Source organism: Lissotriton vulgaris, chromosome 8 (genome assembly GCF_964263255.1).
Source record: "Lissotriton vulgaris chromosome 8, aLisVul1.2, whole genome shotgun sequence".
In the NCBI taxonomy this organism is placed as follows: Eukaryota; Metazoa; Chordata; class Amphibia; order Caudata; family Salamandridae; genus Lissotriton; species Lissotriton vulgaris.
Window position 1 is genome coordinate 481,792,581 of NC_141696.1, and position 26,855 is coordinate 481,819,435.

General features: G+C 46.7%; 1 protein-coding gene across 2 annotated transcripts in view; it reads right to left on the reverse strand.

Annotated features, from left to right (window-relative positions):
• LOC147697215 (E3 SUMO-protein ligase RanBP2-like) overlaps positions 1-26,855 on the reverse strand; it is an 852,038-nt gene that overhangs the window by 64,454 nt on the left and 760,729 nt on the right. For both annotated transcript variants that reach the window (XM_086934289.1, XM_086934288.1), the window contains exon 24: positions 19,413-19,623. In XM_086934289.1, the coding sequence (XP_086790415.1) occupies positions 19,413-19,623 (211 nt within the window). The remainder of the gene's footprint in view (positions 1-19,412; positions 19,624-26,855) is intronic.

Below are 26,855 nucleotides of genomic sequence, written 5' to 3' on the forward strand. Positions count from 1 at the left end.
GAGCCACCTATCTCGTGATACTTCGAAGACTCTTCCAGGACAACAATGTGCAATCATCCGGACCCAACACTAGGCGGCGATCTATGCACAGATATGAATTCAGCAGCCCACATGCCTCGAACCTAAACTTTTTCTTCTCTGTGGACGTCTATGTGCATGCCTCTTCCTTGTACTTGCTTTTCATGACCGGCACAGATTCATTTTCCGCTGTTCCAGTTTCCATATCAGAGGCTTGTCGATCTGCTCTTTCCTCTGCCCTTGCAGCCAATAGTACTTTCTCCAAGCTGAGTGTCTCTCTCAACGTGCGTCTTATGAAAGACAGCCATCGATGACTCGAAGATGTATGACTTCTTCATCATTGAAGTCATTAAACTTGCAGTGTCTGATAAGCACTTCAAGTCTTTTAACAAACTCATCCATCGTTTCACTAGCTAGCTGTCATTGAAAATGTACCTTTCATAGTCGACATTGGATTTAACTTGGCTCTCAAATGCTTCTGACGGTATGATATTGCATTAGCTTGTGATAATTTCTTTATCAATTCTTTCACTATCACAAGCAAGATTCTTTAAGTACTTCATTATTTTCTCATTGTCTACTTCTTACAATGTGTCAATAAAATCATCGAACGTCTGGATCCATGCAGTCCACCTGGTGCCAATATTCTGCTTCTTGGCCTTGTCAAATGGGGTTGGTGGTTTCAGGAATGCAGCAGCACAGTACTTTGCGCTCCCTACTGCAGCCATTAAAACATTTCTCCGTTCCGAAGGCCCTTAGGTGCACTGGATACCACTTGCCGCTGTGCATACTTCGGCAGCTCAACTAAGCCTGGTCATCACACCCGATTCGAGGTCGTGTGACACTTTCCTTGTTCTTGCTGATAAGTACTTCACCCTTTGGACCTGGTTATCACTGCCTTTAGAGTTGTACCAGGTTATGGCTGCCTTTGGAGTTTTGCTTTGCATGGATGATGGCTCTGTGTTATGATGGGGTGCCTTATCTCTTCTTTTCGCTTTACAAGGGTTTTTCTAGCAGGTTTTTCGAATGTGCTCCTCCGCAGGGCCTTTAAATTCTTTGAGGGTCATTTAGGGGCTGGAGCGGGGCTTTGATTCCACACACTGCAACATCATACTGCTTATCATCGACTTGGGCACATGTGGCTGTAGTGTTGCGAATTCTCAGCTAGAGTAGTTTGTTTCTTCAGGGCCCAGATCCCCTACTCGTTGCCAGTTGCCAGTTGTAGTGTCCTCCCCAGCCCAAGAAGCATGCAAAGGAATACGCCACACACTGAGCTCTGGATTGTACGTCTTTATTCCTTAGCAAACAATCACACATTGCAGACATTAAATCATAACAGTTAATAACCACACCTTAACACCTCCCAGCAAGTTACGTAATTCCTTGTCGAGTCCACCCAATACCGCAAGGGTTCCAACGCATAGTCTCATGACTCTACAAATACTACAAAATATCCAGAACTTGGCAGCCAAACTCATTCTACAAGGCATTATACAACTTATGCCCCACCTACCAGAACAGCCACATCTTCCACCAGACACCTCCACTTTACAGGACTCCTACTCGCACACACTCCACACATGCACAGAATTACACCCCAAGAGCGGGCTTTCTCTTGCATGACTCCTAAAGCGTGGAATAACTTCCCATCAAAGGGAAATCCTCTCTTTTTGAATTCCCCCAGAAGCTTAAGACCCATTGAGTTGAAGAAGGTAGTCTTTTTTAAGCATGATTTACAAACTGATGGCAGGCATGTCTTGATTTTCCCCAAATCTAGTGCAGACATGCAGTCCAGGGGGAAGTTTTTCAATGAAATGCATCAAGACTATCAATTTAGGCACCATGTGCTTATTGTAGAATGCAGCTATACTTAAAGGGGCATGAGATGAGACTTAAGACTTTAACGGTTCCGAGGTAGCCGGGTAATTTGTGGACAGCATATAAAACACAGTTCCCATGAGGGCTAAATGATGATAACTCCTGATGATAGGTAAGTGGCAACCCTCATTTTGCAAAACTGCTTAATTTTGTCTCACAGCTGTGACTAGTCTTGAAGTGGAATGTGCAGAACCCAAGCTGATGGATAAGTGGCGATACATCAGCATTATGGTGGTTCGTTGGTCTTTGGCATGTTAACAACTTTCTCCACTCCCATTCAATCCTCTCCTTTTCCTTTCTTTCCCTAAGGCAGGTTTGTAGTGCTTATTTTAATTTCATGTTTCACAAAAATAATAGTAAAATTGGTACTTTTATTTATGGCCTAATACGCTTCTGGCCTATACTATTAGTAAGAGAAGTTGCATGGGTATGCCCTGTCCCAACTGAGAGAAGCTACCCGACTTCAAGTCAAGGATATATCACAAAGGTTGAACATGGGTAGGAAACTGGTAGCCTACCCTAATCTGACTGCATTAGTGAAGTGTGACAATGTTATAATGGACGAATCTAGTAAGGGTTCAAATGTGTGTGTCTACCCAGCAGTCACAGGAGGAAACTAAGAAGTTCTATGACTTGATCTTGTTCTAGTCTGTACCAAGGACTGGCCTTTGCTTCAGCTTTTAATTAAAAGACCACTTCAGATACCGGTACTCCACAAAATGTTAAACATGCCTCATAGGGGTCTCTCTTGAGCCAAACCATTTGGTTAGTATTTGCTGAACTTATTCGAGTGCAGAAGTAGTTTTTAATCTGCAGAACTTAGATCATGAAGAGAATGCACAATAGAAAATTCATCATAATGTAGTTTAGTATGCCAAGGCATGATATTGCAAACTTTCGCCATCTACATGGGTTGTAATATTACAACTTCAGTTGATCTGAAAAGCCATCTATATATAATGTGCTCAGGGAGATGGACACCAAGATATCGAAATCGCTTTGCAACCAATAGAAATTAATAACTGGATGCATCCTAGTGAACGTATGCTCGTTCTCCACCACATTCGAAGAATTGCCCACAAAGTCGTCAATTCTCAAGTGAGAAAGTCAAGCTCACTTGCACCGGTTCAGGAGATATCTATTTGATGCCAACAGGCATGGGACATCATCTATGAACAGCTTTCCTTTGTATTAGCCAGAACCTAAGAAAAGATCTGCAATTTCAGCATTGTTTTGGATACATTGGACTGATGGTTTCATTGAAATAAGAAACCAGAGGGAAAAAAAGGCAGCTTGATTTCATGCTTCATAATACTTTGATAGCTTTGGAATGCTTAGAGTTCAGTTTAAGATGGCCTGAGAGCGTGGAAAGTTAGCAGAGGCAAACAGTTGTGTGTTGGGAAGAAATTATGTTTTGGCTACGAACCCTTTAATATTCCAATTGACATATTAATATTCCTTCCCTGCATCCAGTGACAAGACCTCATCCATAGTTTATCAAGGGCCAATCTTTGTATTCCGTTCAGTGCAAGGCATATTTCTTCACTCCCTTATCTACACTTTTCAAAGCCAATTTGCTCTCTACTATTAAACCGAGTTTAGCCACTTTGCAATTACCCTTCCACCGCACTTTCAGAGAGATTAATCTATATGCGCCACATAACTCCTAATCTTTATCCAGGTTAGGGGAATTAGCTCAAATACATAGTCCATCATAAAAGGTGTGATTTTGTGAGAATCCAGGCAGCAGGTGGAGATTCTGACATCCGTTTCTTTCCAAGCCAGATGTGCAGAGCTCTGAAGAACACTGACCACTGGTGTCTGAAACGAGGGCCCTGAAAGGGGAAACAGTCCTAAGTCTATAACCTGTTCCTAAAGCAGGAAGCATGGGTGGATCGGTAAGGAATCTGCGGCTAGATAGTCTCTACTAGATAAGGCGTTAAGAAAAAGGTAAGTAACTTGTTCATCCTACAGTTAATTCTAGTCACGGATTCGATGGCTCTGCAGAACGATTTTATACTAAAAAGTGCAGCAGGTTCAAATTGGCGAAGTACCCATCCCTATGGACCGGACTGTCCAGGCAGTAGTGCTTGGTAAACGTGTGCAGAGACGCCCACGTTGTTGCCTGGCAGATGTCCAGGACCGGGACACCTCGAGCAAATGCAGTGGTCGCAGTCTTGTCTCTGGTGGAATGAGCACGCATGCCCTTAGGGCAGTTGCTTCTTGGCCAATGCGTAGCAGATTTTGATAATAAGCATGATCCATCAGGAGATTGTCTATTTCTGTACCGCCTCTGCTTTCTGGGCTCCGATATACCAGACGAAGAGTTGGTGGTCCACTATGAACTCTTTTGTGCGGTCAAGGTAGAGCGACAATGTTCTTTTTAGGTCCAGCGGGTGGAGCCGCTCATTTTCCTTAGAGGGATGAGGCGGACTGCGAAAGATGGGCAGGGTGATGGACTGGCCTACATGAAAGGGAGTGACAACCTTCGGTAGGAAGGAAGCTCTAATGTGAAGGACCGGTTTGTCTGGAAAGATGTTGAGAAATGGAGGCTTAAATGGCAAAGCTAGGAGTTCACCGACCGTCCAGGCAGATGTTATTTCCACTAGATAGACGGTCTTGACAGTCAGGAGCCTGATAGTGAAGCTATTGAGTGTCTCAACAGGAGTGCATATTAGTAAAATCAAGACTAAATTTAGGTCTCACTGAGGCATGATGAAGGGTGAAGGTGAGAACAATTGTTGGAGACTTTCCACCTATGTACAATAGGGAATTGAAAAGGAATGGTTGAGATTGCAATTTTAGAAATACCGAGATGGCAGAAAGATAACCTTTTAAGGTGCCCATAGCAGACCCCTGCTAGGCAAGAGGAAGAATCAACAGAAGAGCCTGAGAAAGGGGAGCATAAAGGAGATCAACCAGTTTTTCTTCACACCATGCCACAAATTTTGCCCAACGGCATGCGTAAACAGTCTTCGTGGAGGGAAGCCTAGCTGCCAAGAGAACGTCACGGACTTCGGAAGAAGGTCAAAAGCGGTCAACTGTTGCAGCTCAATCTTCACGGAAGCCGAGCGTTGACAGTTTTGTGTGGAGAATCCTCCCCTGCTGCTGCTACAGAAGATCCTTCTGAATGGGCAGTCTGATCGATACAACAGCTTGGTATATACCAGACTCTCCGTGGCTACAAGGATGACTTAGCCCAGTCAATCCTGATCTTCTTGAGAACTTTGGGCAGGAGTGGTATGGGCGGAAAGGCTTACAGGAGAGGCCTGAGCTCCACTCGAGGTGAGAAGTCTACGAGCGACAAACTCCTTGGAAACTCCATCGCGCAGAATTGCTGACATTGCACGATCTCAGCAGCAGAAAACCAATATAACCAAGGTTCTGCCTACCGCTGAAAGAGACCTTGCACCACCTCCAGATGGAGAAGTCATTCGTGATCTGCTCGGCATCTTCGGCTGAGTTTGTCCACCCTGGCATTCAGAGAACCCCCCCGGTGGTGAACCACCAGGGAAAAACCCTGACATTCCAGTCATGTCCAGAGACACAGGTCCTCTTGACAAAGGGTCCACAACAACATCTCACCCTGTTTGTTGCAGAACCAAATGGGGTGGTGGTGTCCCCTAACACCTGCACTAGCCTTCCCTTGATGGAGGGTAGAAAGACTTTCAATGCCAGCTGGATCGTTCGGACCATCAACCGGTTGATGTAGAGTCCGGATTCCGCTGGAGACCAGAGTCCTCTGATCTCTACCTCTCTCAGATGGCTGCACCATTCCAGAAGGAATTAGTTACTTACCTGTACACTATAGTTCTCCAGTATTATCTTTCATAGATTCACATGCTTGTATCTTCCCCGTCGTCATGGTGGGAGTCTCACGGTAACAGAATGACCAAGCAGTATCATAGAGAAGAAAAACTGCATAGAAAATCCCCATAGGGGCTGTATTATTTGGTAACCAGACCATTTCTTTGTTTGGTCCAAAAGCCAGCCAATCAGCATTGCTGCCCTGCCCTCACACTCCCCAGCAGAAGCTTCCTGCCTCAGATTTCCGTCCCCGAGTGAGAGACATGGATAAATACCGAGATAACAGGTTCTGCCTGAGAAACGGGGAGGCGGGCGGGCGCATGTGAATCTATGAAAGATAATACTGGAGAACTATAGTGTACAGGTAAGTAACTAATTCCTTCTCCAGTATTACATCTTTCATAGATTCACATGCTTGTATCAGAGTAGTAAGCAGTGCTCACAACATTTGCAGCGTTTCCAGGACAGAACTCAGAAGGAAGCTCTGCCGCAAAGCAATAATATAACAATACATATCAATATATAAGCAATACGATAAATGCATGTTTAAATATAAGTCAAAGTATTGTCTAGAAAAGCAATCATGCCATTAGGTCATACCTTACTGAAATAGACGTTTCAGAACAGCTTGTCCCACTGCCGTGTCCTCCTTCCACGCAGTGTCTAGACAGTAGTGTCTTGTAAATGAATGCACGCTCTTCCACGTTGCTGCTCTGCAGATGTCAGGCAGCGACACTCCTGCGAACAAGGCCATTGAAGTTGCCATCTACCTCGTGGAATGTGCATGCACCTTAGAACATAGCGGCTTTCCCGCTTTTTCATGACATTTCTGGATAGCTAAGGATATCCACCTGGCAATACTCAGTCTTGACAAAGGAAGGCCTTTCATTTGTCCTTCGAATGCAATGAATAATTGCTTGGACTTGCGGAACGTTTTTGTCCGTTCAATGTAGAATTTTAGGCATCTGGAGATGTCTAGAGAGTGTAAGGCCCTTTCTGCTTCCGATGAGGGATTGCTGAAAAAAGTAGGCAAAATAATAGGCTCATTGAGGTGAAAAGACGTCGTCACTTTGGGAATAAAAGTAGGATTTGTTCTTAATATAACCCTGTCCTGACGGAATTGTAAGAAGGGTTCCTCCACTGAAAAGGCCTGGATTTCGCTAACCCTCCTTGCTGATGTCAATGCGAGCAGAAGGGCTGTTTTCCATGACAGGAACTGTAAGTCTGTTTTGTGTATGGGCTCAAAAGGCGGCCTCATAAGCTGGGATAGGACTGTATTGAGGTGCCACGGTACTGGTGGGCACCGGATGGGTGGGAAAACTCTAAAAAGTCCTTTGATAAATTCTTTTATGATCCTGCAGGACCAGAGAGATGGTTCATTTGGCTTCCGCCTGAAGCGTGATATCGCTGCCAGGTGAACCTTGACCGAGGCATGTGAGAGACCTGCCTTAGAAAGTGACAGTAGGTAAGGTAAGACACCTTCTGGTTGTACCTCAAACGGATGCAAGTTTTGACTGCTGCACCAGTGGCAAAAACGGGTCCATTTCGCTGCATATGTTGTTTGTTGATGCAGCTCTGGCTTGCGAAAGAATATGCTTGCATTCCTGCGGAATGTCTATATTTTGAAATTCCCGCTCGTGAGGTTCCATGCTGACAATTTTAGCGATTGCAGATCCGGGTGCAGAATCTGCCCTTCTTTCATGGAAATGAGGTTCTGAAATGTCGGAAGCTGGATCTTGTTGCCCTTCGACATTTGAAGTAGGTCTGAAAACCACGCTTGTCTTGGCCAGGCTGGTGCTATCAGTATGACATGGCAGGGTTTGAATCTCATCTTGCGCAGGATTCGCGGTATCACCGGAAACGGAGGGAAGGCGTAGGCAAATCTTCCTGTCCAGTCCATGAGAAATGCATTTCCCTTGGAACCTTGTTGATGGTACCTGGACGCAAATTGGACACACTTTGAGTTGTTCTTTGTTGCGAACAAGTCTAATGTGGGGGTGCCCCACCTTTGAAACAAGTTGCGAACCTGAGTGTCGTGCAGTTCCCACTCGTGCGTCACCTTGGAAGTGCGGCTCAGGGCGTCCGCCCGTGTGTTGAGGACTCCCTGTATATGCTGTACCTGAATTGAGATGCCGTTGGATATCAGCCATTTCCAGATTCTTTGCGCCAATGTCGACAGCTGTTTGGATCTCGTTCCACCCCGTTTTATCAAGTAAAACATGGTCGTGGTGCTGTCCGTCTGGATAAGTACTGACGATTGGCGTATTCTGGGAAGGAATGCTTGAAGCCCCAGAAACACCGCTTTTAGCCCCAACATATTTATGTGAAGCTGAGCTTCCCAATCTGACCAAAGGCCCTGAATTTCTAGCTCCTGAAGATGCGCACCCCATCCTTTCAGCGAAGCGTCCGTTGTCATCACGAATTGGTGATCTTGAGGAATAAAGCTCAAGCCTTGGTCCAAGTTCTTTTGAACCTTCCACCATGACATGGCCACCTTCATACGGTTCGTGATGATAATGCGATCCTCGAAGGTTCCTTTGGATTGGACCCACTGCTCGTCTAGTTGTTCCTGCAAAGGTCTCATTCGAAGACGACAGTTTGGCACCAGTGGGATGCAGGATGATATCATCCCCAACATGGACTTGTACAGTCTCACGGAAGTGGACTTTTTTGTTTGCAGTGATGCCGTTAGCCCCATGATCTTTCTCCTTCGATCTTCGGAAGGATAGGCTTTGCCTGTTCTGGTGCATATCCATGCCCCCAAGAACTGGATGCCTTGGGCCGGAGTCAGCGAGGATTTCTCCAAATTGGTCCTCAGACCCAAGCGTTGGAACAGCCGAATGCAGCCCTGAAGAGACCTTGCTGCGTCCTTGAAAGATGGACCTGTCACCAACCAGTCGTCCAGATATGGGTAAATGCAATGCCCTTGCAGTCTTAAATGGGCAGCCACCGGGGCCATGCATTTGGTAAACACCCTCGGTGCCGATTTGAGTCCGAATGGCAGGACCTTGAACTGAAAGTGGCGACTCTCCACAACAAATCTCAAATACTTCCTGTGCTTCCGGTGAATGGGAATATGGAAGTAAGCGTCCATGAGATCCAAGGACGCCATGTAGTCTTTTTCCTTTATCATTAACAGAATCTCCTGCAACGATAGCATTCTGAAGGGTATCTTCTTTATGTATTGATTGAGATCCCTCAAATCCAATACCTGCCTCCATTTCAGGGTTTGTTTCTTTTTGATGAGGAAGAAATGCGAATAGAATCCTCTCCCTCTGAGATGTTGCGGCACTTCCTCTATGGCTCCCTTTTGCAGAAGCAAGTGTACTTCTTTCTGCATTTCCTGGCGATGTTGGTTGAGCCTGAGTACTGGGGGATGATCCGGTGGTATTTCCACAAATTCCAGAGTGTGGCCCCTGCTTATGACATCTAGAACCCATTTGTCCGATGTTATGGACATCCAGTTGGTGTAATATTGAGACAGATAGTGGTCGTTTTCCGGGATCTGTTGTGTGGGGAGCGCCGGCCTGAAATCATTGACGTCTATTAGACTGCTGATTTTTCCCCCTGGCGCTTGGTTTACCTCTGGACTGTTGTTGGTAAGAGGAGTTGGAGGATCTGAACTGGTTGTTGGTATTATACTGTCGATATCCCTGTTGATTATACGGTTGATATCGATTGGACTGAAAAGAGGCTCTTTGATTAAATTGACCTCTTGCACCCCTCTTTCGAAAGGACTGAAACCTTCCCTGCTGAAGAGATCCCAGCGCTCTAGCTGTATCCGTGTCCGACTTTATGCCCTGCAACGCCTCATCGATATGCTTCCCAAATAAATTTTCACCGTCAAAAGGCATATCGACAATTTTCGCCTGCACCTCTGGACGAAAAGATGTCGCCTTAAGCCAGCCCTGCCTGCGAAGCGAAACCGCTCCAGCCAACTGCCTGAAGGCCATAGACGAGACATCCATGGCGATGTCGATAGATTCGGCAGCAGATTTAGCTCCTTCTTTGAGGAGGGCTGCCGCTTCCTCCTTTCTATCTTCCGGAAGTGCAGAAAGTATGGGTGCAAGATCGGACCATATTTGTCTGTTGTAACGGCCAAGCAGTGCCATAGCATTTGCCGCTTTAATGGTAGAGGCTGCCATGACCGCAAACCTCTTACCTGCTCCATCCATTCTCCTTCCTTCCTTGTCTGGTGGCACTAGGGAAGTAGCCACCGGGTTCTTTGAATTTCTTTGCGCCGCCTGCGTCACGACTGATTCCGGCCTGGGGTGCCCAATGAGGCAGGCTGCTGTGGACTCTGGTGCTCTGTACTTTTTTTCAATTCGGGGAACTGAAACCGCTATAGACGCCGGTGTTTTCAGAATCTTTAGGCCCTCCTCCCAGATGTGAGGGATAATCGGAATTGAGCGAAGCGATCTTTTGTTATCATCTTTGAAATCGTACAAGAAACAATCCGTCTCTTGCACTTCCACATCCAGATTGAATCTCTTGGCCGCTCTTTCCATGATATCATGGAAACCTCCGATGTCTTGAGGAGGAGAGGTAGACGGTAGTGGGACAGGTGACGAAGCCGATGGTAAAATGTATTCGTCCCATTCCCGCCCCGAAGCATCATGAACAAGCTCTCCATCCTCAGGCTGTTCATCTTCGTCGGATTCCGTTAGGTCATCCCTTATAGTAACCACCTGCGGTGATCTCACCCCTTGCTCTTGTGAAGCAGGTGCTTTAGGCGTCTGCGAGGAAGGCGTCTGCGCAGCTGGTTGCGAGGAATTCGCCTCCGGGAAACGACGGTAGTAGTCGTTTAACATCAACCTAAGGTCAGACACAAGAGTGAGAGGTATGGAAACCGTCTCTTGACGTTCTTCCTCCCGTGAGTCCTCATGCTGCTCCTCCTCCTCATCATAATCACCAGATTCCTGAAATGACTCATATCTGGAAGATTGGGGTCTGTCCCTGAAGGAATATACTTCCTCCTCGTCCGTGTCTTGGCTCTTTATCTGAAGCTGAGAAGGACTGTAGGCGGCACCTGAGGACTCCTCTCCATCTGAGTCCTGCTCCAGCAATGAGGATGGTGGCAAAGGAGAAATCTTTGTCCATGAGGTGAACTCTGCAGATTTACTGATAGTAGCCGAACCCCTGGTCGACTGAAAAGACCGGATTGAGATCATGGTCTTCGACTGCGGTGATTTGAATGCTTTTGCAGATGATAGCACAATTTTCGTCGACGGCGCCATCGACGGAACCATCGTCGACGGGACCTTCGTCGACGGGACCTTCGTCGACGGGACCTTCGTCGACGGGACCTTCGTCGACGGGACCTTCGTCGACGGGACCTTCGTCGACGGAGCCTTCGTCGACGGAGCCTTCGTCGACACGACCATCGTCGACGGGGCCCCCGTCGACATCCTCGACATCGAACCTGTCGTCGACGGAGTCGTCGTCGTCGACGGTCTTCTCGTCGACAGTGAAATTTTACTCGTCGATGTTGTTGTCGTCGACGTCGTAGCCGTCGACGTAGCTTTAGATCCTATCGTCGATGAAGCTGTCGTCGTCGACGGTGAAGTCGTCGACGGAGCTGAAGTCTTCACCACAGGTTTTGGAGCAGAAGCTATGGAGCTGGTCGAAGGTGCAGACCCAGGCCCTTTAAGACTTGACTGCTTTTCCAGAGGAGTAATAGGAAGAGATGAGGTTGATTTCTCCTTAGATTTACTCCTTTTAGACTCTACTCTCTCCACAGAAACAGAGGCCTTTCTTTTCTTGGGAGTTGAATGAGAAGATTCCTCCTCAGAGTCTGAGCCTGATGTGGCCTTCTTCTTCTGAAGCCATAACAGTAATCTAGCCTCTCTGTCTCTTTTAGTCTAGTCAGAAAATTTTCTACAGAGTTTACAGTCTTTCACCAAGTGTTTAGGGTAGAGACAGTAAAGGCAGTCCTCATGTGGGTCCTCAGAGAAAAGTCTGGCCTTCCCACAGGACCTGCAAGGCCTGAACAGCCTCTTTTTAGAGCTTTCAGCCATCATGAGAAAAATAAGTACACACAATACCTTAATCCAGCAGATAGAAAATAAGATTCCAAAGGGTCAAAAGTTCACACAGGAACAGAAAACTGAGCAGAGCTCAGGGAGACTCCTTTCTCACACGAAGGCGGTTGGAAATCTGAGGCAGGAAGCTTCTGCTGGGGAGTGTGAGGGCAGGGCAGCAATGCTGATTGGCTGGCTTTTGGACCAAACAAAGAAATGGTCTGGTTACCAAATAATACAGCCCCTATGGGGATTTTCTATGCAGTTTTTCTTCTCTATGATACTGCTTGGTCATTCTGTTACCGTGAGACTCCCACCATGACGACGGGGAAGATACAAGCATGTGAATCTATGAAAGATGTAATACTGGAGAATTGACGAATCGGTCACTACTGTCAATTCCGGTTGGGGAAGGGCGAGGGGTCTGAATCTGACCCAATCACGGTTCCTTACCCACCACTGCAGATCATTTGCAGTGCCATCCAAGATCTTGACCATGTTGGAGAGATTCCTCTGATGCTGTGCCCACTGGAAAGTCAGGTCCAACTACAGGGCCCCAATATACACGCTGGCATGTGTCGCAAGCAGGAAGCCATAATGCCTATCAGAGTCAGTCTCACCAAAATCTAGGATAGAGGTTGAAACATAAGTATCATAGCCTGAATATCCTGGACTCCCTGTCTGGGAGGATAAGCCGGAAACTGCACTGTGTCCATGCACTGTGTCCAGGACAGCTCCACTGAAAGGAATTGTCTGAGAAGGGGTCATGTGTGACTTCGGCACGTTTCTAGTGGCCGGCCGTAATCTGGAGATAGGAGAAGACTGCTTGCGACAAGCCCACCTTCAAAAACCAGCCGTCGAGATAGGGGAAGACTGGCACCCTAGATCTCTGCAGTTGAGCTTTAACCACTGCCATCACCTTGGTGAACACCGGAGGGGTTCTGGTAAGGCCAAAGGGGAGCATGGTGAACTGAAAGTATTCATGACCTACCATGAACCACAGGTAAGTTCTAAAGGCAGGTAAGACGGGGATGTGGAAATATGCATCCAGCAAGTCCAATGCTACCAACCAGTCTCCCGGGTCTAGGGTAGACAGGACTTGAGCAAGCGTAAGCATTTTTAATTTCTCCTTTTTCAGGACGTAATTGAGGAGGTCAGGTCTAGAATTGGACGAAGGCCTCTGTCCTTCTTGGGCACCAGAATGTAGTGGGAATAGCAACCGCAACCTATTTCTGCTGCCGGTACCCTCTCTATGTATTCCTTGGCCCATTAGAACTGCGACTTCCTGGCGGAGTAAAGAGAGATGGTCATCCTTCAGCCTATCATACGTGAGTGGCATGGGTGGAGAGGTAGTCACCAAGGTGAGGGAGTTGATTCTTCTGGGAATCTGAAGAACCCAATGGTCGGATGTTATCAACTGCCAGTGGTGCAGGTGATGGAGTATTCTGCCATTGATGATGGCCAGAGGCAAACCAAAGAAGTTTGGAGGCTGCAGCTGGCGGGGTAGTGTTGGGCTGGCCTACCCTCTGGCTACCTGACCCACGGGCCTGTCGGTACAGCGTCCTCAGCGACAAATGGTCTGGGATGCTTGTTTGCTGTGGTGGAAGGGCAGGTAATGACGCTGTAAGAAGCCCTTTCTGTCACCATGAAAGGAGCGAAAGGCGGACTGGTGTTGGTGAGGGGTCATGTTAAGGCCCAAGAACCTGGTCATAGCTCTGCTATCCTTGAAGCGCTCTAGCGCCGAGTCCGCCTTGTCCCTGAAAAGGCCGGTACCATCAAAGGGCATGTCCATGAGCCAGGCCTGGTCATCCCCCGAAATGTCAGTGGTTTTCAATCTGGCATGGTGCTGCTCAGCCTAGTGAGTTGGTCTTATCCAACCCACAGCGTATGCTGAACTTAGCTGCGTCCCTCCCATCAGCAACAGCTTGGGAGAGTATGCCCACGGCCCCCCTCTGAAACCACTGACAGCACCAACGCAACCCAGTCCCAAAGTGAGTGGGAGTACCGGCCCAAAAGGCAGGCAGTGTTCACCGACCTTAGTGCCAGACTGGCGGAAGAAAACATCTTTCCCAAGGTATCCAGTCTCTTCAATTCCCTGTCTGGCGGAGTGGTAGGGAATGACCGAGGAATACGTTTGGAAGTGGAGGCTTGGACCACCAAGCTGTCAATGGTGGGGGGTTGGGTGCAGAAGCTTGGGTCCCTTGGGGCGGGGCGGCAGAGTGCAATTGTCTGATTCACAGGAGCCCCTGTGCAAGGCTTGGACCAGGCCCAGAGTAGGACGTCCATGAGGGATTCATTAAAAGAGAGTAGCGGTTTAGATGGTGTGACTCACAGCTGAAGCACCTCCGTCAAGATGTTAGTCTTGTCAGCCACATAGGGCAGCTGAGGGTCCAGGACTTCAGCCACCTTTCTCACCACCATAGCAAATGAGGCTCTCTCTTCCGTAGCCATGGTAGGAGTAGAGACCAAGCCAGTATCTAGGGAAGTGTCCAAACCACAGGCCTCCGCCAGATCCTCACACCTGTTGACTCATTGGGTTCTATGGGCTGGTATCCATTAGGTTCCAGTGACCCCTCCCAATCTTCCCCAAGTCCTAGCCTATATAAAATAAGGCTCAGGCTTTGGTCTGGAGGGAATGGCGCTGGTGAACACCCATCCAGCTCCGTGTCAGAGACGAGGATGAAAAAGGGGGCGACACTGCCACTGGGCACCAGGGACATCAGTAGTGGGGCCGGTGCAGGTCGAAAAGCCTTGAACAGCATTGGTCCGGATTCGTCCATGGATCCAAGGGGCCTGTCTGGCGCGGCACACAAACCTGCCGGCGGCAAACCAGTAAGGGCCCCTCGTGAACCCACAGGGCCTGATGGCTCACCAGCGGGTCTCAACCACCGAAATATGAGGTGCATTGTCTCATAAAACTTACAGAGTTGGGTGAGGGTCACTTCGGCTCCCGGAAACTCGGGGAGGTGTTGAGACAGTACTGGTTCAACCATGGAGCCAGGCCACAAGAGCAGATGTTCCCTCATCTCATCAGAGGACTGACGGTTGGGGCGAAGATCTCTTCAACTTCTTTGTTCTTCCTTTTTTTGTGGGACTTACCCGAACACCCCGATGACTTTGACGATTATGGATGACTCGTTGAGCCAATTCCGGGACCTTCCACTCAAACAAGATGAAGATCAATGCGGAAGCGCATGTCTAGCAGCAAGGAGTTAGAGGGACTGGTCCCTCAAGGCCTTGTGGTGCATGGCACAACAACTGATGCAGGTCTTGGCATTGGGGTTGCACTGGAGACACCAGAAGCAGGTGAGGTGTGGGTACTTCACCAACATTTGGGGGTTGCCCAGCCTTCCTCGTGAACATACCTCACAACAGGAGACAATGTCTCAAAGTTCTTCGACAAAAGGTCGAAAAACATCAGTCAAAAAGTGACTCTGGGTAGCTCTTCTACCGAGCTGCACTGACTGGCACGGAAAGAAAACAACTGACGTCAGTGTACTGGGATGGCGCTTACATAGGCAATGTGCACATCACTTCCAGCGCGGACAACGCCAACAACGCCACACAGAGACGAACAACTCCACCTACTGGCACACAGAGGTACAGGTCAGGAAAATTTTCCAGATCCAGTCAGATGGCATGGGATAATTCTAAGGTAAGGAATCTGCAGCTTGAAGTCTCTAGAAGATGTTTTGGATATGTGCATGGCCCTGTCCTTGCCATGATTTGGTAGACCAGTACTTTTCTACTGTATCTTCCTTTTCATAATACATTTGCTTGGAGTGAAGTAGCTATTTAGATGCTGGTGTGGCTAGGACAGCTTCTAAATTCCCTCCTCAAATTCCTCAAGGAACTGGTAAATTTCAAAAATCTCAGTATGTTTTTCTATGTTACTTTAATTGGCTTTCTTAACCAAATCTTTGACTTTGGTCCAACTGATTACTTGTCATCAGTGAGTGCCATAGCACAGTCTTATAATGTGTGTAGTAGAACCTAGCCATGCACAGTCTTTCTAATATAATAACCTATAGGTTTTAATGACCACCTCTCTCCCATTATGGCCAATAAAAAATACCAGATTCAGCCTCTCAGGCCTATGGAGTCAAACTTTGTATAGGGGTGAGACAGTTGACTACAGGACAGTAGTATAGTTCAATAGAATAGACTCCATATGGGCCCTGCAAATCCCATCTTGTATCATGGGGGAATCAGTTTGCAACCTATTCAAGAGTGGCTTTATTGTACACTGAACTAGAAAGTGTAATTTCTTTTCCCAGGGGAACGGATGTGGTTTGGAAGCAGAAGAGATACTGCAATGAAAAGAATACAGACTTCAAAAGGACTCCATCTCCCTTCAGTTGGGGGGGGTGGGGGGTGGGGGGGGGAGGGTTCTTGGAGCACAGCCACGTCAACACTTAATCCTGAAGCAGTTTCACTAAGGCACTAAGCTTTACATGCGACTCCAGTCCCTGAACAGTGATCATTAAACTGGAAGTGAGATTATCTGTTCCCCGCAGTGGATTATGCAAGTGTAGTAGGATGAAGGATGAAGCCAACCTTTACAAAAGGTAAAACACAAAAAAAAAATACTAGAATCCTAATGGCAATATAAGAGCAGAATAAAAACTCCAGAACAATCAGTACCTAGCATGTGGATGTTCCATATTCTACACCTCAATATATATCCTGTTACTCTATTCCCTCGATTTCAAAAGGGTTGCACAAGCGATATTAGGATCCCTTATTAAAAAAAAAAAAAAAGCTTAACAAATTCCAACAGCTGAGCTACAAGGAACCAATGGTGTGATCTACTGTATTTCTCTAAAGGTCCTGGGTTTCTGGAGTATATAAACCTTTAATATATGGTTATGTCTCTTGGGGATCCCCAGGTAAACAGCACTGTTGTGGTCCAACTTGAACAGTACCACTGTCGGAACAGCAAGTACTTTGATTTCGGGGTCATAGCGACTAGGTCTTTTCAGTCATTCTCAGTTGGTGCATACCATCACCCTCCACTCGCTTCACACAGCTAATGATACATTTTATACTCTACAATATTCCAAAGGAAACTCCTTGATCCTGCTGAACATTCTAGCTTTGCCCATTGCCATTTGTTGGACACAAGCTGTTGGGATTATGATAAAATTCCTAACAGTTGCTTCAAGTGATGCAAAAGGTGGAAAAGTGACTTAATTGCAATAGTAGTTCTACATATAGGAATCAGCACTAAATTCATGTATAGTGAACATATCTCCATGTATGAGCAGGATACCAAAACACTTTTACAAGAGGAATAGCGATTATTTACGCCTGTGCCTCATGCAATCAGCAGAATCAGACTTTGGTGCTTTGCTGTAAAAGATAAAATTAAAAAAAAAACTGGGCAAAATAGCATCAAGACTACACAAAAAGAAAAATGCACTGCAACTTTTAAGGACGCACTCTAACTCTGCTATTTCAGTTGCAGGACACTGGCAGGCAAGGTAATCTTGATGCTTGAGGAAGGTGCAGGGATACTTCACTACATGGGCCACAAGGTGCAATTCAGGGTTCCAGAATATCAGTAAAGATCCAGGATATAGAGGGAAAGCTTACTTACCTTTAAGTATAGTTCTCCATCATAGGGGTGTCTTTACCTTCATAAACACTCACTGAAGCTCCCTGCTTCTTGAGGGTTTCGATCAAGTTAATACTTTTTTTGTATAAACATCAAAATGTCAAACTATTTGCCTCTTATGACAATAACTATAGCGGATCCATCATAATAAACTGTCTTTCAATGATGATCAAGAAGAAAGAAATGAGATAATGAAGCTAGCTCAAATAGGCTAGTCATCTTCCAAGTGAGAAAATAAACACTGCAATTTGACAAAAAAAGGGCAATAAATCCAGAATGCAATGCAGGGACAGAAGAAAGCAATTTTCACGGTCAAGCTATGGGTGGCGCCTAACAAGAATGGAGGACAATCCATCACTGCTATGCTTTCAGAATGGGACCCTCCAATCAGTTGTCTGTGAAATAGATGGTCTAGTCACTGCCAAAACTACTTTTACAAGACTGTACAAGTACTTCAGGATACACAAATGTTTGCAATAGGTACCTTGACGGTCACTAGTATTCAAGTATGGGAAAAAAGAACCGTGAAGAATTAGGGGAGTACAAAAGTAAGCGAAGTAGAGCATTGGAACTAAAGATGGTTACATGGCTATTTTCATATGGGAGACACACTGAAGAGATACACGTCAACCACAAGGATTTAAGTGGTTTCCTATAGGAGCATTGAGTTAATCTCTCATGGTCAGGCACGGGGTTGTCACTATTGCAATCTGATTAGATGTCGTCTCTAGCTTAGCAGCGATATGTATTTACTTGCCGCTTAAATCTAAGCCTCTCTGTGGAGGAGCACCAACTTCGGATGGTATGGTACAGGGAGACTGTCCTGGGGGTTGCCACCCAGTTCAAAATCTTGACTGGGAAGAGAAGTGACTCCGTGATTATTCAGTACCACTGATGTGATGTTTGCGCCTAACGTGGTGTGCCTGCCCTGACCTGCTTGCTTGCTACCAGCTTAGGGTTAGGAAAAACAATTAAACCAATTTAAAAGAAATAGTTTAGCATTGATGAAATCTGTTAACAGCTTGGGGAGACTTTCATTGATCACACGTAAAATTGCTGTTTAGAAAAGGTTGCAGAACTATCTAACAGAATATCATATGTGCTTGCCCTATATTTGAGGCTAGGAAATTTTTTTAAGGCATATATTGAAACTAGGATCACAACAGTCACTGTACAATGCTGCTACAAATGAGAAACTAATGTTACATGTAGTAAAGAAAAACTCAAATGTTGCATTAAATTCTATAAATATGTTCTCAAATCAAAACTGTTAGGGCCATTCTTAATCTAAAAACAATCATGGAGAGGCATCCAAATGGCCAGCATAGTTAAAACTGTTTAAACACCAACCAGATTGATACCGTGGCAAATCTATCTTTTTCGATTCCATCAATGCTGAGGGTCAGCGAAAATTCCAAAGGATTTCTTTAACAAAGCTTGTACCACGCAACTGATCAAGATTCAACAACAGTTATCAAACTTGATCCTGTGAACAGAGTAGCAGCATACTGACCACAATTAACAACTTTTTCCAGTTTCTGTTAGCAGGGAGGGCCAACAAAACAGCCAGGGGTAATTTCTATGAATTAAGCTAGAGTGTAAGAATTATCTGTGGTTAAAACAAAACGTCTTGAAATTTATTTTAGTAACTTATTACAGATATTTATATAAACCCTGCCCTTTGCTTCATCTAATGATGTGCAATTTAGGGAAACAAGAAACTACCATATGGTAGCAATACACACTTTTCACAATACTGTTACTTCTATTCTTTCCTCCTATTTTCTGTACAGGTAGTCGGAATCTCTAGGCTCAGTAGTTTAGCTCTTTGTAGCTTTCCTGTGTGCATCTACATCCGGTTCGAGTAAAAGTACAACACTATGTCATCTATTTTTCTGGCAATTTTGATAAAAATAAAGAAACAGAGATAAGTTTGTAAACATATATATGCAAATGTTGTGTTTTATCATATAATTAGTTCAAACTTAAATCATTAAATAGGCATGTTTCACAATGCAATGGTATAATGTAAATGCAGCTGCAACTTCAAGAAACAGAACAAAAACAGATACCTTGACTGGTGGAATCAGGAGTTGGGTGTTCTGTTTTAGTTGATAAATCGACAGGTTGGTCATCCGTCGCTGAGGAAGATTGAACCTTCTGTGAGGGGTCAGAAGTAGAATCTGGTTCCATTTCTGACTTAACACTAGGGAGGACTAGTGCTTCACCTTTATTTGAGCTTACTACATCAGCTGAGCTGCTGACTTCTTCATTTGGGGATTTCTGAGGGTAAAACGTTCAATGTATAATGTATTTCTCTCACATACAAAACACTTGGCAGGATATTAGTTATTTACAATGAATCATTTAAAAACAATTTTACAAGTAGTCAAAACAGAGGAAAACATACAATATTGAATAAAACTAGGGAGAAAACAATTGAAGCTAAAAGATTTTCCAGTGGAATAACTTGTCTCCAAAAATAATAAAAAAACAAGTGTGAAGTAATGGTAACACTGCAGCATACTGACCAAACTGAAGCAAACAATATATTCTAGAACAGGAACATGCTTGTTTAAATAAATACTCACATGGCAAATTCAAAAGATTTGTATTGACTGGCTTATCTGGCAATGGTATGGACGACTTGGTAGGCCCTTGCTACATAAAACAAGGTTACACTGGACATAAAGCCAATAAATGTAACAAATAAAATTAATAACAGAAGTTTGTTCTTACTTACCTTTTAAAATGGTGCTGGACGAAATGGAGATCAGGGGCACCAAGTCTCACTTAATTCTGTGGTAATTGATTTCTTTAGGTTCGAGGCATGTGGGCTGCTGAATTCATATCTGTGCATAGATCACCGCCTAGTGTTGGGTCCGGATGATTGCACATTGTTGTCCTGGAAGAGTCTTTGAAAAATAACTAGATAGGTGGCTCCTCCCCTGGCCTACAGTGCGCATGGGCATCCCCTCCATCCTCAGATTGTTTTTTTCCGCCATTCGGTTCGGATGTACTTTCTTGACTCAAGTTCGGAATCAACATAAAACTCTTTGCGCAAGGCCAAAAGGCCTTTGGGGCGTCGGTATGGTCTCGTTCGGTGCCTATAATTCATCCTGTTCTTTCAACAGGACATCGAAGCCCGTTTGCCTTTTCGACACCAGGCCCCAACTTCGACGACGATGGAACGGAGCCCGTTAAAGAGATGCCTCGTTTGCAACTCTAAGTACCCTCACATTGATGTGCACCCAGTGTGCAATAAATGTTTGTCCCCGGACCACGACGAGGCCAGCTGTATGGCCTGTTCAAAGTTCTAGTCGAAGAAGACGCTTCTAGTTCGACGCGCCGCGCGAGAGTCGGCGCAAAAAGCGAGGGCTGACCCGGAGAACATCTTCGAGGCCGATGAAGGCGTCGATGAAGAGGTTCCTGACCAGCAGTCGGACCCCGAGTCGGAGCGAGATTCTACCTTCGGTATGGACGACGATGAAGACTACGTCCATGTAGAAGACGTCGTCGAGGTAGGAGACGACGCAGAGGCCATCGGAGCCGTCGATGACGACTCGAGCGATGAGCAAGGCCCACCCACAATTGTGGGGCCTAATATTGACAGTGTACTCTCTAAGGCGCAGGTCGAGGCATCGCCGGAAGGCCTTAGCCAAGATCCTAAGTTACATTCTATAGCCCCGCGTCAAGGCCCGGCTAAGCATATGTCTATGGAGCCATTGGTCGATCCACAGAAATCGAAACCGAAACCAATAGAGGCAAAAGCGAAACCGAAACTGGTGAAGGGAGTCCTCGGATCGACGCCCTCGAGCTCCTCGGCTCCAGTCAAGTCTACTAACGTCATCGACCCTTCGGGGCCACAAGGCGGCACCGACCCCAAGAGCGGGGCGCCGAAGCCAGTCTCGACGATCAAGCACGTCAGTCTGACGCCCTCGACGTCGACGTCCAAACATGGCAACACTGCCAAAGGTCTCCAGACTAAAAAGACTGTTGAACCGACGCTTGTAGCCTCAAAGACGCTATTCAGTAAGGCCCTTGAGCCAAACCCGACCCGAAGGAGCATGTCGCGTCGAAGACCAAGACCGTATCTGCTGTGCACCATCAGCTCGAGTCGACGCAAGGCCGCAAGCATGCTGGTGATACATCGAAGCCAATCGGATCGAAGACGACATCACTCCCTAAGGCGGTCGGTTCATCTCCGGTGCTTCCGCCACCAATTAAATACGGACTGCCCCCAACCCCTCGACCCAAAACGCTCGAGCCACAAAGGAGCGACGAACCCTCCAAAAAGGTATCGGGACCTCCTAAATCTCAGTCCATTCCGGAGGAGGTAATGCTCCAGGCACCCTAGTATGACAATCAGTCGAAGCTCTACATCGACTCGGATTCTAGCAAACTCACCATTCACAAAAGGAAAATCGCACCAGAACATCCTTTGGAGTCATATAAAATCCCCCTCAAAAAGAAAAAGTACTCTGCAACCTCCCCTGTTCTCTTTGAATATATTCAGTCCTATACACAACATGGTACCGATTAACCCACGCGCAGCGACGAGGAAGTGGGAGATGATTATAGTCATATGGGATTCATTTACAATGCTGACGCTGATCAAGGGGAGACTCAACAATGGACTGACCCTGCTGACCTTGATGATCCCCACACTACGCCCGACACTCAGTCTTATATTTTTTATTTCTGGTATTTATAGAGCGCGACACTCATCCCATAGGATATCACGGCGCTAAAAGAAAAAGGGGACTACTGAGATTATGCGAGGGGAGTTCGTTTTTTGGAAAAAGGTGGGTTTTGAGTTTATGCCGGAATTGAAGGAGGTTTGTAGTGTGTCTAAGATCCATAGGTAACTCGTTCCATCGTTTGGCCGCCAGGTGTGAGAAGGCTCGCCCACCTGTCCTCGTTTTGTAGATGCGCTTGGGTTTTGCTAGGGCTGAGTTGTTGGATCTTAGGTTCCTGGTTAGAATATAAAATTCGATTTTTCCTTGCAGGATTGTAGGGCCTGTTTTGTGGAGGGCTTTGTGCGCGTGACAAAGTAGTTTGAAGGTGGCTCGCTGACGCATTGGTAGCCAGTGGAGTTTTTTCAAGCATGCTGATGCCAAATCTCGTTTGCCTTTGTTGCATACCAGTTTGGCTGCCTGGTTTTGAAGGACCTGTAAGCGGGAGAACAGCTGCTCGTTCATTCCTTCGAATAAAGCATTGCCATAGTCCAAGCGGCTGACCAGGAGGGCCTGGGTAATTGTACGCCGACAGTCCAATGGGATCCAAGAGAAGATTTTAGCTAGGAGTTTCAAAATTGCAAATCCTTTGCCCCAGAGTATGCGTACGTGGTCTTTCATGGACAGTGCGTCGTCCATCATGATGCCAAGGTTTCTGGCGTACTGTTTTGGGGTGTCAAAACCTCGCCTACTGAAGACACAGCAGCTATTAATGCCTTAATTGAAAGAGCAGCCCTCAACCATGATGTTGACATGCACGCAGAGCCAGTGGAGGAGGACTTTCTCTTCGATACTTTCTCCACCTCAGAAAGATAAGTAAAAACACTGCCTATGCTAAAGGGTGTCCTCAAACATGCTAATGACATTTTCAAGGAACCCACAAAGGCAAGGGTTATAAACCCAAGGATTGAAAGAAAGTATAGGCCTGCGCCTGTGGACCCTATGTACATCAAGGGCCAACTCCCATTGGACTCCCTAGTAGTGGCTAATGCTCGCAAGAGAGTAAACTCTCAGACAAGTGGTGATGCTCCTCCTCTGGACAAAGAATCCAAAATCTTGGAGGCTTCTGGTAAACGGGTGGCAGCTCAAGCGGCTAATATTTGGAGGATCTCAAACACACAGGCCCTATTAGCCAGATATGATAGGGCTCACTACGACACGCTAGAACAGCTGATGCAACACCTGCCTGATGCTTACAAAGAGGGGGCAGAAATGCTGATACAGGAAGGAAAGTTGATTTCAAATGCACTCGATGCAGCAGACACAGCAGCTAGAGCCATCAACACTAGCGTAATGCTGAGACGTCATGCCTGGCTCCGCATCTCTGGTTTCAAACCAGAAATCCAAACAACTTTGCTAAATCAGCCAGTTAACTCTGACTTTCTCTTTGGCCCTGATGTAGACACTACCCTTGAGAAAATTAAAAAAGACACAGACAGCTTTTTTAAAAATTAAAAAAGACACAGACAGCAAAATCCATGGGGGCTCTGCAGTCACAGCAGTTCAGGGGCAGTTCCTTTCGTCGCTCCGGTAACAGGGGAGCTTCTAGAGGTCAGGCATTACAGCAAGCCCAGTACAACAAGGGGAGCACGCAAACCACCTACAACAAGAATAACAGGGGTGGATATCGTGGGAACAGCACCAAAGGCAGAGGACGTGGAAATAACAATGCCAGATCCTCCGCCACCAATAAACAGTGACGCCTTGGCACTGCCCCCGACCATATAACACCGGTCGGGGAATGACTCCAGCAGTTCCTGCTAGTCTGGGAAGGCATTACCACAGACAGGTGGGTGAGACAACTTATCCAATATGGCTATTTTCTGGAACTAACCTCCACTCCTCCCAACATACGCCCATGGCACCGCCCTATGTCCGCAGAGCACATGCACTTATTGCAGCAAGAAGTACTCAGCATGCTGCAAAAAGGAGCCATAGAACTCGTGCCTTTAGAACAGCAAGGTACAGGAGTGTACTCACTGTACTTCTTAATCCCAAAAAAGGACGGATCCCTGCGGCCCATTCTAGACCTCAAACCCTAAACCAGTACATCCTGTCAGAACAATTCCATATGTTAACTTTACAGCAAGTTCTACAGTTGCTCAGGCAAGGGGGCTTCCTAGCAACACTAGACCTGAAGGATGCCTATTTTCACATTCCCATTCACCCAGGTCACAGGAAGTATCTCAGGTTCACAGTCAACAACCAGCATTACCAGTTCAAGGTCCTGCCTTTCGGGGTCACTACAGCCCCCAGGGTGTTCACCAAGCGCTTGGCGACAGTGGCTGCACACCTTCGGAGACAACACATCCATGTCTATCCTTACCTGGACGACTGGCTTGTTCAAGCAAAGTCAGCCCAGCAATGTGCAAGCCACATGTCCTGCACAATTCGCCTCCTACACAGTCTAGGATTTTCACTAAATTACCCAAAATCACACCTTCAGGCCCGCACGCGAGGCTGCACATGCGTCCCCTCCAGGAGTGCTTGGCGCAACAGTGGTACCAGGCTCATGGACATCTAAAAGACCTAGTGTTGGTGACCGGTCGTGCTTACAACTCTCTGCATTGGTGGAACACACAAAACCTTTGCAGGGGACGACCGTTCCAAGAGCCTGTACCACAGGTAGTGCTGACGACAGACGCGTCTCTCCAGGGCTGGGGAGCGCATGTCCTCCATTATACAGTGCAGGGACTATGGACGACACAGCAGCAAAAGATGCACATCAACCTGCTGGAGCTCATGGCGATCTTCATGGCGATCTTCATGGCAATGAAGGCGTTCAAATTACACTTGTGCAACCAAGTCGTGCTGATCCGGACGGACAACATGACTGCCATGTATTACATCCAGAAGCAGGGAGGCACACACTCCACAATTGTCTCATCTAGCCCAGAGCATGTGGAAGTGGGCCATTCAGAGAAACATGTTCCTCATGGCAGAACATCTCCCAGGCAAGGACAACCAGATGGCGGACCTGCTCAGCAGGCACAGCCATCAGATGCACGAGTGGGAGATACATCCCTCAGTGCTCCAACCTATTTCCAGCGGTGGGGTCATCCAGAGATCGACCTATTCGCCACATAGGAAAACGCAAAATGCCAAACCTTCGCTGCCAGGTTCCCACACCCGCAGTCTCAGGGCAATGCGATATGGATGAACTGGTCAGGCAGATTTGCGTACACTTTTCCTCCAGCACCACTCATACCACTAGTGGCACGCAAACTTCGACAACACTCCATGACGCTCATCCTGGTTGCTCCAACGTGGGCATGGCAAGCCTGGTACACCACGTTCCTAGAACTTTCAGTGGTGCCCCACGAAAGGCTGCGCCTCACGCCCAGTCTCCTCACTCAGAGCCATGGAGACATTCAGCACCCAAATCCACACAGTTGAGCCTTGCAATATGGCTCCTGAGGTCATAGAGTTTGGCTACCTCAACCTGCCCCCTGACTGTATGAACATCATCAAGGAGGCAAGGCGACCTACAACTAGGGCATGTTATGCGGCCAAATGGAAACGGTTTGTCATTTACTGTTCCAATAATGACATTGATCCCTTGGATGCGTCCACGCAAAATATCATATGCTATTTGTTGCATCTCTACAGATGCAATCTGGCATATAGTTCCATCAGGATACACCTGGCTGCCATTGCGGCGTATCTTCAAAACAGGCAGCATCTTTCCCTTTTCAGGGTGCCTGCCATTAAAGCCTTTCTGGAAGGACTCAAAAGAGTGATCCCTCCCAGGCACCCTCCTTCACCTGTCTGGAATCTAAACGTGGTTCTCACCACCCTTTGAACCCCTTCACTCTTATGAAATACAGTTTCTCACATGGAAAGTGGCTTTTCTGGTAGCCATCACATCCCTACAAAGAGTTAGTGAGCTTCAAGCCCTAACTATTCAAGAGCCTTTCATACAAATTCATGCTAATAGGGTAGTGCTACGTACCAACCCTAAATTCATGCCTAAGGTGGTGTCGCAGTTCCACATTAATCAAAACATTGAACTTCCAGTTTTCTTCCCCAATCCAGATTCTGTGGCAGAGCGAGCACTGCACACCCTAGATGTTAAAAGAGCTCTCCTGTATTACATCGACAAGACAAAAGATTTTAGAAAGATTAAGCAACTGTTTGTTGCCTTCTCTCCACAACACAAAGGCAACCCCATTTCTAAATCAGGTATAGCCAGATGGATTGTTAAGTGCATGCAAATCTGTTATCAAAAAGCTAAACGCACATTAACAGTTCCCCCAAGAGCGCATTCCACACGCTAGGTAACATTCCCCTAGAAGATATATGTAGAGCAGCCACATGGACCACCATACATACATTTACCAAACACTACTGTGTAGATGTACACTCCAAACAGCAAGATGCTGTAGGACAGGCTGTTCTCAAAAACCTTTTTCAGACTGCTGCAGCTGGCACGGGCAACCACCGCTAAGGAGGTAACTGCTATTTATTCTATGCACAGATATGAATTCAGCAGCCCACATGCCTCGAACGGAATATGCTACTTACCAGTATGCATCTGTTCTTGGCATGTAGGGCTGCTGACATTCATATCGCCCGCCCTCCTCCACGGTGCCTGTCGCAGCTGTAGCACTCAGAATCATTCTCAGACATGGTCATCACTTACTGTATTACACTCCATCTCTGCCACAATGGCGAAAAACAATCTGAGGATGGAGAGGATGCCCGTGCCCACTGTAGTCCAGGGGAGGAGCCACCTATCTAGTGATACTTCGAAGACTCTTCCAGGACAACAATGTGCAA